Here is an 11,437-nt window from a genome sequence, read left to right on the forward strand (position 1 = left end):
ATTAATTAAAATTAATTAGTTAATTATTGTAAATCTGTGCGTTTACTATCTGTAGAATACAGAGGATACGCACGTGCTCCCGCGAACAAACAAAACTTGCCACGCCAGATGCCTGCAAGTCACCGCATGGCGATCGATACACTTTCAAGGACAGGTTTAATTTTGGGCTCGTCAAGCCATAGAGCAGTTGTCAGACACAATCACACTGGTGGCTACTGCATGAAAAACAACTATTTCTGCATATCGTAATTCAACTGTATCTTTGGCAGATGACAGACTGACAAATTATACTCTGCGCAAGTCTACAATGAGAGGTACGTGACAGAATTGCGAAATCAGTGATTGAAGGCATGAAAACCCACCACTCTAACTCTACAGTTTGTTACTTTTGTGGATTTATGGATCTGCTTTATTTACCTCTTGGTTGTTCTCCGTGGGCAGGTATGGTTCATGTACATGTAGGCCTAAGTTGCTGCAGCCTGCGGTGACTTTACGTGCGTTTTCAACTCACCACGTTGCACTTAGTATGTACCGCGCATTTTGAACTGATTCTGCATAGCCTGCAGTTTTGCTCTATTGGTAAATACGTCACATTTGAACAGACATTCCCTCCGTAATTTGTCCAAATAAAAGCTATGAAGTGATAAATGATTCCCTTGATTCACGATGAAAATCGCCTGCGAGAAATCCCGCCACCGACATTTCGTAAAGCGCAAGTTGCACCACTATGATAACCACATGCCCACGGGTGTGTGCTGTATGTCATGGACATGCGACCGAGAGTGACGTTTTTACCCAACCATTCTTGTAAAGGCTGCTTGAAATTTCCTAATTGCGTTCAGATGCATTTTTTAAATATGGACAACCTGTTCATTTCTGTTCCACTGTTCTCGTCTGTTGAGGTCCTTAGGAATTTTTTTGTACTTCGTAAGAGGAGCATTGCTGACATCCTCATACCACACTTTCCAGCCATGGTCAATCACTTGAAATACGTGAACCATAGAAACGAGGAACAATGTTTTCCAACCTCAATGCATCAAACAAAATTTGAAATCAGTTTACTTCTCATGCTGCATCTCTCCTGTAACAAAATAATCTGAGTATTTGTGTGTAGCAAATGTAAAATGTTACCAGTGACATGATCCTATTCTAAATACGTAGCTTAATATATTTAACAGATAAAGAATTTACTTTCAGATTTTTAAGATTTAACAATAAAGCATTTGCCCCCCCCACACACACACAACCATACACACGTTTTAACCCAAATATTTCTAGACCTTCCATATCAGGATTATTGTCAAAAGCCCTACTCGTGATCAACACCAAGTAAAAAAGTCCCGTGGCATTCAATAGATGGGTGATGAAGAGTCACGTTAAACTTGGATAATATCTTTAACAATCATGTTTAACTCTTAGGACCGTAAGGCACAAACAAGCGAGTGCTTCAGGATCAAGAACCCTTTTGGGGCCGATGCGTCCATCGCTTTATGTTGAAATTTGATAGAAATAAGGGACTCAGCTTCCAGGAAACGGAGGGACAAGGGCTAACGTTTTCACGATTTCCTACGCTGACCGCTGTGATGTGCAAAAAGAAATACTGAATAGAATTACTGAAATTACTCGCCATCCCACAAATTTAATACATTTTTATATTGTCAGGCTTGTTTGACCCAAACACACAATAATGCTGAAGTTTATCTTCATCTCTGGCAATTTTTCTTTGAGAAATCACCGATGCTTATGTCTTTGACAAACAAGTTTGCCCATGGTTTTGAAAAATAGCACCGTCCTGGAATTACGCTTTTGTGCCCACTGCTGCCGGTCTAGTCTATGGGTATTTCATGTCTGTGATGGCGATTCACAATAACAATGCGCCATCAAGAGGTTGCCACAGATATGCATTGTCTGTAGTCCTTTTCACTAATAAGTTTACAATTCTGTACACATGCGCACAAAACGGCCTTGGTGGCAAGAAGTGTGAGTGGGCCATTGAAAATGTACAGGGGTGCGACTTCGATTATCATTTTCTCTCAAGTTTTCTGACTTTGTTCAGTTTTCTTTTAAAAATCCCATTAAATCGTTTCGCTATTAGTTTCTAATTTAATTTTAAGTGAAATTTTCCATGCTCTGTAAAAAGATTTTAAAATAATGATGTGCGCATGAGATCGTCGTTTCTTAGTATGCCCCCCTCCATAATAAGTTGTTAGTGTTCTTGGAGCCAACCTCTGCGCATGCGTGTATAAATATGAATGAATTAGTGGAAAGGTCTATTGTTAATCGCCTCCATGGTTGGGCGCGGCGTGCGCACCTGTTGTGACACACCTGGGCCTACCTCTTATCTTAGGAAAATTTAATGTCCCCAAGGGAAAATTTTTTAGGGAAATGAACTATTTTAAGCAAAAAACAAAAACCTAGAACTTGCAAACATTTTTAAAGAAAGCATAAGAAAAACAGCAGAAACATCAATTCAAAAGAAGTAAATTTGAGTCCCAATGAAAACGGGAGCATGTATGGATGGATGAAAAGCCGGCTCAGGGTGGGCGACGCAAAAAGAGGCAATTACGCTGGCAGTTTGAATTCAGACGTCTGTTGGGGCGTGGTTGGGGTAGTTCCAAATCTTGGGTCTTGGTTCCGCCCCTTCTTGTCTTTCGAGATAAAGCTCAGTAAAAGTTGTGTTTTGCAAGAGACGCGTTTAACAAGCCTTTCGTGAGCTAATTTTGAATAGAATCTGGCACACTGAGTTATTTAAAATTCACGTGAACATAGCAATTTGAATTCTCCATACTAAAAACACTGTTGCTATACCTCACGTAGCCTCGGTCGTGGCGTTCGTCTTTCCTCGCTAGCGCAGCGAGGCTCGCACTAGCCGCTCGCTGACCTAGTACGTACCTGTGTACGTACATGTACATGTACTGTACATGCAGTACATGTACTTGCATACGTTGCAAAATCAAGGCAATGAGCGACCTCACTCGGCCTAAGAAATATGCAAATCAGCTGAACCGGGAGGAACGCCTTGGTTCAAATTCTACCTCCATGGTTCAACCGTCACGCGTGTGCGGAAGCTTATGTTTGTCTTTAATTTGCGCTATGTTTCTGGCGCACGACCTCGTATGCGAATGTGAACACTAACAGATGCAGGCGTGCGATGAGTGCACAGTGACCATATCAATCTCAGCTAAGTATACATTATGCATAATGCATCAACGTGAACTGGCATGCATGATAACCATGTAAAATGGCGGACCTTACGAGACAACGAGGCTTTCTGAGGGTTACGACGTTTTCGTGAATTTGCAAACAGGCTGTAGTATACGGGTAATCTGTTATTTTGCTGCACATGTCCATATGTACTGCGCGATACCGCAAAACACACCAGGAGGCTCGGTACCGTTATGGACAACTCCGTGTGAAGCAGCCAAGTTGTGACACTTGTCATTTTGACAAGGGAGGTCGCTGACCAAGTCTGTATTGCAACCTATGAAGCCCCCCCACACACACACACACATTTTGTTCCCAATAGTGGTTTTTTTTTTTCAGGAACTGAGCGTTTAGGACTTTTTAGAGTGACTCTGTGCAGTCTTTTGACACCACTTTTGCGAAAAAACAAACTACTGTCCTTGCGCAGGTCAGCCAATAATATATAGTTTTCCACTGCGGTCTTAATACACGCCGGTTGGCACTTTAATGACCGTAATAACAAAACCATATGTTTGATTTATCTCAAACTTCATATGTATAGTGATAATGATCTAGAAAATGATTTAAAAAATCGAATGTGATACAGTAGAGTTCTTGGGGGAGGCCGGCTGTGAAATGCACCAAAATAACCCAGCTCTTTGAAAGTTATAAGTCAAGCACTTGCATCTCATGGACCTTTTTCACTTTGGTTCCGATTCCAAACCCATCCTTACCTGGATTTGACAAAGTTTACCAACCTTTATAATACAACTACAAATGTGAAGCGTATCAGGCTTTGCATCACCCACGTCTCGTGGCCGAATTATCTGCCCTAAGTTGTTTCTCTTTTGGTCTCTTTTAAAGGATTTGTAAGCTGGAAAACTGTGCGGACTACAGACCTGGTTTGATTACATTTGCAAGCTTCATAAGCGCGGCAGGTCGAAGTTCAGTCGCGAAAGTTGTGCCAGTACTGGGGGATGGGGGGTGGGGAATTATGTAGGGAAGGGATGACTTGAGAGGCCATGGAATATCGGGACGATGTTCGTGATACAGATGTACATCTGTAATAATGCATCACATTCCTGCAGAATTATACATGTACATCAAAACGGCACACATTACGTGAATCACTCATTTGGAGCAGACCTGAGTTTGCCTATGACAAGTCACCAATTTGGAGCAGACCCAAGTTTGCCTATTATGACGAACTGGGATCTGTACTCGCTGGGTTTGGATCGAGCTATTTGCATTCCAGTGTTTCTTATCCGATCAAAAGTTAACGAAGAGTGAACAGGTGGTTGTTGATGGCACGGCCTGTGAGTTTGCTGACAAAAAAACTCTACAAAAGTCTACAAGATTTGTGCATATACTGTGCGGCATTGGGAAAAGTGTCAAAAGTTATTGGGTAAGCAATTTTGAATCATAAAAATCCACCAAATATATCCGGAGAAATCAAATACAAATTGTCAAACTTTGCCTATGCTCTTGAACAGTTCCCTTATTTTACACTATCAGCAAGTCGCAGCCAGTATGCCGTGATTGGCATAGCAATGGTCACACTGGCCTTTGGGGGAAGTGGGTTCAGGGGTAATTGTTTATCTTATAATTACTGCTGTGCTGATCCAGCCAGGATGAAACTGATAAGCAGCATTCAGGGGTTTGGGCCACTGGAAGTTAAACGTAATGCTGTTGCCCATTTGAGTACAGGTGGATGCATTTTGATTGTTTGGAAGTCGAAAAAATTCTTCACAATCCAGCTTATTCTTTTCTCGCCAAGAAGAGCACACTGTGTGTACATCATGGGTGGGGGTGTCCACCCCCTGGTAAAAAGGTGTGTAGGGAGTATACGGTATATACCCTCAGCCCCCTCCGGATTTACACTCATTTCCAATTATGTATTCTTTAGTATTAAAACATAGGTGTCGCACCCCTAAGTAAGAGGAAACTTAAGTACCCCTCTTTTCTTAGTAGTGTGTTCCCCTGTTTGTTTATTCGACTTACAAGTTCCTCTATAAATGTAGCTTCATTGTCAAGCCACATTCAATAGGCTTGTAGCAGTGACGTGTGTACATGTACATGTTCCATACGTGTGTTAACCTGCGCCCTACTTGTGTTTTTGTTGGCTGAAGTCATTGGTGAGTTTTTTCTCTCTAGCAAAATAATATTGTTCTTTGACATTTTCATGGGCCACGTATGAGTATTTTAGTGTAGTTGCCATGGTTCAATTCTAGTTCCTTTTGAAATTTGTTTAGTTTATAGGGTAAAATTCAGGGTAAAATTTGATTCTGAATAGGTCAATCCTTCAAAGAATTTACAGTTTTGTGGTTCTGTAATTGTTCATTTTGCCCAACCTGTTCATCATGCCATATTTATTACTGTTTTTACAGTGATGATGGTCATTCCCATTGAACATATTGATGAGTTAAAAAGTTCTCCTTTAAAATGGAAGTTTCAGTCTTTTTGAGTTCTTTTGATAAAGTAAATTCAACTTCGGTTAATTACAGGATGGGCCATGCATTACTCTCTACTGTAAACTGTAAACTTAAAATATATCTCGATTCTCTCGTTTTCTTCTGACAGGTCATAGTGTGGTTTAGTTTTACTTTGGATTTTCTCACATGTGGACTCTCTCACATAACATGTGGTGCCGGTATGCCACACGCCTTACATGTTTTACCAAGTGTTAATCCTTGATTAAGAGGATTAATGCCACTTCATTCGTATGAGAGAGCTTGTTTATTGCGTCATGAATATTTATAAACCCTGTTTCTCATTATGTTCTTTACTTTTCTTATCTTGTTTTACCGATTTCTCGTCAGGGTGAACTCGAGAGGCTGCTTTTAAATTACACTCTGTGTTGGTTCTACTTTTCGTTTAAGATTTTGAGGTTCTCCTTTCTAAATCTCTGGTTTGGGTCGATTTTATTGGGTGTCATCTTTTAGGGTTTATTCAAGTCGCCGTGGTCGATAAGTGGTTGATTTTTGTTTGCATACTAGACGGCCTCCTTAATTTATCTTTATTGTCCATGACACACATGATTTTTCCTCGTCTATTTAACCGTTTCAAGAATTGTTAGCATTAGTGTTGGAGCTCAATGGATAAGCAGCGGCAGCCGTGGATCAGATACATATCCAGAACCAATGTCGGGGGGGTATCGTTCCTTCATGCATGCACCACCATCACTTTGGAACTCTCTTCCTCATCATATCAAAATTATTAATATCGAGAATGAATTTAAAGCAGTTCTCAAAACTTGCTTGTTCCATTGTTGTTTCCTGTAAAGCGCATCGAGACCTTGGTGTAATGCGCTATATAAAAACTTTGTTATTATTATTTTTATTTGGAGGGAAGCAAAACTTACCTATTTCTTCGTGTCACGTTTTTGTGGCCTTTCTGAGGTGTCAGAATAAATTCATCGAGAGCTTTTTACACGCATTTGGAAATTTAAGGAATTGAGGGGGGAACTCGCCCCATGGGCACTCACGACTGGAAAAAAATAGAGAGTATACCACTATAATACAATAACTCTATACTGATAAGATGAATGAACTTTGCATCAATTCATATGCTCTTAGAAAGGTTTTGGCATATGATGATTTATATTCACATCGTGTATTGCAGGGGTGATGAAGTCCCTGCGAGTTCTGTTGCTCATTCTTGGCGTCGGAACTGCCGCCTTGATCACATATGTTCTCCAGTGGGAATGGAAAAGCGCTACCAACTACAGCTACATACACTTCAGAAATGGTTGGTATGGTATTTCGTACAAAGACCAAAGGTTATACACCGATCAGGACAAAAAACACCTCCACTCCCGAATTATATAGAATTGAATTGACGCTATTACTCGTTACATTCAGAAGACTGTTTAAATATGTCATATAGGCCATATGCATGTAATTTATTTACATCACACGATCAGCGATTAATTATGAACGATAATCTATTTCACTTGTTGCACTTCCTCGTTTCTCACAGGTGATGAAAACTCAATTCGTATGGCTGTGCATTCGGGCAGCGATTCGTTCATCCGAAATGTAAGTTGGGAATTGCCGAGACAAGTTCATGTTTTCCTATTCGTTTAACATCGTCAAGTGGGTCCAACGATGATTGGGTAGTGTGACGAGGAAGCATTCTACCCACATCCCTCTCCTGACATAACTTACTGAAATGACTTGCCTAAAACTTCACATGCATCCTTGCTGACGTGTCTCAATGGGCCCTTTCAGGTGAAGTGGATGTTATTGAATTATTCATATAAGTGCGTGTAGTTTGCATGATCAATGGTTGACCTTCAGTGCTTCGGTAACTCAGCCAAGTTCACCACTACTCCTCGCAAGTCCTCAGAGGAACATGCAAATTACTAACGAGTCAATCACAAGTCAGTCAGTCCCACTAGAAAGTCGTTGAAATGCTGCTTTCTATTAGTTTTGTTCTCCTTATTCATAACCTAACTCCTGAACGGGCTTGTCATTTACTTGCGGCTGTATGGGGATGTGATAGACTTGTGGAATCGCGTATTCAACCCTCACAGCCCCTTGCAGTACACTGGACTGATACGATCAAACGATATTTTTGTACCCTCACCCTGTAGCGGTACGGTACAGAATCACCAGCCACCGATGACAATACAGAAACTGACCAGACTTCATCTGAACCCACCTCTACCAGAAGCTCAGAGGATGTCATTTGGGATGAACAAAAGAGGAGGCAGCAGATTCTTCGAGAGTCTTGCCAAGGTTTCAACTCCTCATCTCCCATGGAGTACAGCCACATGCTGGTGAGCAACCCGCACAGGGTCCTCTTCAACTTCATTCCCAAGGTGTCTTGCAAGGCCTGGAAAGCAATCTTGGGTCGGCTCAGGCAGTTGAACGGCACGGGAAGCGCGTCCTTGGGCAAGTACTCTTCCGTCGAGAGAGAGTCCAAGCTGGCCAGCTACCGCAAGGTGCTGTTTGTACGCGAACCGCTCAGCCGCATTCTGTCGGCTTACATGAGCAAGTTCCGCGGCGGGGCTCTGTACGACCACGCCTCCTTGCAGCGCTTTTGGGAGAACATGTACGGCAAGGACATCGTTCACCGATACCGCTATGTGCCCAAGCCTTCATTGGCCGGTTGGTTGAATATCACACTGACGGAGTTTTTGCGGTACGTCACAGACTTGGGAAGCGGTATCCGAATGAACGCGTTCAACGACCATTGGCTACCGCAGCATATCGTCTCGCACCCGTGCCAAATCAAGTACGATTTCATTGGCCACTTTGAAAATCTTTCTGTCGAAGGACCGTTTGTCCTTCAATGGCTAGGGATTGATCATCTGGTCCAGTTCCCTGACTATCACAATTCTAATGCCGCGGACAGCCTCGTCAGGTACTACAAGACAGTACCACTCGAGCTTATTCAGAAAGTAAGCGATTACTACTGGGAGGACTACCGACTTTTCGGATACTCACTGGAGGAAACCATTAGTCTTTTTGCTCGAGGAGTATTTAAAAACAAAGTACAACTGCAGACATAAAACAAAACTCAAGCCTTCCATACCTGGAAACTCGATCCGTCTGTAAATGTAATTAGATTCCTTTTTATTTAAGGCATCGAGTATTTTGTCCAATGAAGAGATTTTTCTCATGGCACGAATACATTTTGTGGCAGATTACTGCAAAGGAAAAAATTCAACTGGGAAATTCGACTCTCTCATATTTGATTCTATAGAATACCTCCATGGTTGTATCAACTTATCATCCAGGTCATCCAGTCTAAAGCCAACCTGGTCTGAAGCAATTTACGGATAGATTTGTGCGACAAAGCCATTCCTTTGTCAGTGTTTTATTCCAAGTCACTACTGGATTCAGACAGACTTGTGACATTTTTTTAGTGAACTGTCGGGCGCCAGTTGATTGTCCCCTGAAATTCACACTGAAAATTACTTGTGAAAAAAAATCAATAAAGCCATCTTTGTACTGACCGTCTGGCCAACGTTTACACTTAACTACATTAAACACAAGTAAAAGTAAATTTTAATTGATTCCCTTGTTTCACGGGATAAGGCGACGTCTCCTGGCGTACAGATCAAGGAAATTACTGAGACGTTTCAAGCCCAAGATAGTAGCAGGTTTATGGCTTGTGAGGGCGTCGCCACCTGTTTCGGCTTCAATCGTGCATGGAAACGTCCTCAAATATCCTCAGGGAATCTCCCGTTAACACATGAAGACAAAAACACGAAGCCATCACAATGACTCCTTTCGGCAAGTTTTGTTCCACGAGCTGTTAAACGTAATATGACCTTAATTACCAGATGTAGCTTTTATACAGCCCTTTGTAGCAAGACCATAGCTCAAAAAAGTACAAGTGGGGGGAGAAGGAAGTCTCATAGTCGTACATCTTTTGAAGCCAGCCCCGGGCTGGAAACCGATGACCTTTCTGGTCTTACACAGCAAAGAAACATTCAATTCCACTCCGCCAAAACTTATGATGCATTACTTTCCCGTTAAAATCTGTTACTTGCCCCCCTTGTCTGGAAAAAATACAGCTTATATTTAATGACTTACGATATACGCTTCTAAGTAGGACATGTAAACTCTTATTTAAACATCTGGGAGAAAAATCATTTTTGTATCTTTGTTGTAATTTTGACAATGTGTAAATGAATCTTTTCAAATCCTTTGAAATAATGTTGGTTCTGATATGTTAGGATTTGAGGGGTAAATTTTTTTTTCAAATTATGTCACTTTGAACCATCGACCACAATTTGCGGACATTTGTACGTATATGGCAAAGCGTTTGTGTCCACGATGTCCACGATTAAAATGACATTGCATACCAAAATTAACAATTTTTATAAACTGCACAATGATCCGTCTAGTGTCATCCATCGTGCGACCCACTCACTCCCTTGTACAAGGGTAGATCCAGAACCACCGGGGGGGGAGAGGCAAAGATTTGGAAAGGTTTTGCGTACATGTAGCATTTCATGGTCCTTCTGAGGGCTTTATTTGGAAGGAGGGTTGATGAAAGAAACTAAATGAATTGCCTTTCTCGCATAATTATTCCAACGAAATTTTGCTCCCCTTTTTGGGGGGGGGGTACAGCCTCTTTTCCCCCAGTTCCCCGGATACATCAATGTTCCTATTTGTCATAATTGGAGGATTGTCCACCCAAATCTATACCAACGAAGTGCCTGATTGTTTGAAGAATTTTTTTTTTATTATCCGACCTATGCACTGATTGGCTGACTGGTCAATTCACTGATTTTGGATGACGACGCTGATTTCTGAAACGTCCTAGCTTCCTTTCACTTGGTATTAATTATAGAACGTGGCAGCCTCCGGTTTTGTCACTATGGAATTATATTTTCTAAGAATTTGAACATTCTTGAACATGCCAGAGTTGAAAAATTTGTTATATAGGTAGAGCTGGTAACGGCAAAATTCAGATTTGCAAATGTCGAGTTCCTACAATTTTTAACGATACAACTGAATAAGATATTTATTCCCATGATGCATCAATCTCACTTTCTGTTCTCCAAAGAACTCCATGCACGTCATTGGCCACTGCGCTGCCATCATAAAGCTATACGTATTATTAGTTCTATGGCTAACATAAAAAGTGCCATTATAAGCAAGTTTGGTATTCCAACAGCCATACCCCAAATGAAGCTCGTCCGAGGTCATTAGGACTCGCTTGCGAGTTCTGCCCTACCTTAGACATATAGACATGTGAACCCTACGCGGACTCGCGCGCGTGCTTTTTTTTCCTGAATGACCCTGCTGTTTTGAAATATCAAACAGCTTGGTTGGTATTCAAACTTCAAGCACATCAAAGTTTGTTATGTTTGTTTTTTTATTATATTCTTGTCAATATTCTGATCACGGTGCTACGCAGCCCTTCCATATTTCTCCAAAGTTTGTTGTTAATCAGTTTGTGACGTCATAAGTCGTTCGTGCTATGTGCGCGTTGTCAGCCATTCTTGGAGTACGCGCATAGTTATGTGCTTAAAAGGCATAAGTTGGAGAACAAGCGCGTGTACAACACATGTAGGCCTATACGCGTATCGGCAAGAATAGTATAAATCAGCACTCTGAAATATGTGATTGCCGAGCTGCTTGCCCTGAAGAAGGTACTCAGCTCGGCAATTACATATTTCAGAGCACTGATTTGATATTGTATTCTTGTCGATATTCTGATCGCGGTGCTACGCAGCCCTTCCATATTTCACATGAAGACGCGTACTCAATTCGTTTGTACATGTACATAGTGC

At 41.5% G+C, this 11,437-nt stretch overlaps 1 protein-coding gene across 2 annotated transcripts; it reads left to right on the plus strand.

Moving 5' to 3' along the window:
• The first annotated feature begins 204 nt into the window (after positions 1 to 204).
• Positions 205 to 10,033, plus strand: LOC110989243 (carbohydrate sulfotransferase 14-like). 2 transcript variants are annotated; one of them, XM_087148285.1, is made up of 4 exons: positions 205 to 314; positions 6,805 to 6,930; positions 7,162 to 7,220; positions 7,778 to 10,033. In XM_087148285.1, the coding sequence occupies exons 1-4, from the start codon at positions 308 to 310 to the stop codon at positions 8,696 to 8,698; spliced, it is 1,113 nt and encodes a 370-aa protein (XP_087004411.1). In that variant the 5' UTR covers positions 205 to 307; the 3' UTR covers positions 8,699 to 10,033. The 2 variants fall into 2 exon arrangements, with proteins under 2 accessions (XP_087004411.1, XP_022109174.1); XM_022253482.2 differs by lacking the exon at positions 205 to 314 and adding an exon at positions 3,509 to 5,318.
• The last annotated feature ends 1,404 nt before the right edge of the window (positions 10,034 to 11,437 follow it).

The sequence above is a fragment of the Acanthaster planci genome, linkage group LG17, assembly GCF_054643075.1.
Source record: "Acanthaster planci isolate LZ-2023a linkage group LG17, COTS_SCS, whole genome shotgun sequence".
Taxonomy (NCBI): Eukaryota; Metazoa; Echinodermata; class Asteroidea; order Valvatida; family Acanthasteridae; genus Acanthaster; species Acanthaster planci.

What these genes read in the sequence shown, in the direction of transcription:
- LOC110989243 (XM_087148285.1), top strand. An exon ending in CTACATACACTTCAGAAATG is followed by an intron (nt 6,931 to 7,161) that starts GTTGGTATGGTA and finishes CGTTTCTCACAG; the next exon opens with GTGATGAAAACTCAATTCGT. An exon ending in GCGATTCGTTCATCCGAAAT is followed by an intron (nt 7,221 to 7,777) that starts GTAAGTTGGGAA and finishes CTCACCCTGTAG; the next exon opens with CGGTACGGTACAGAATCACC.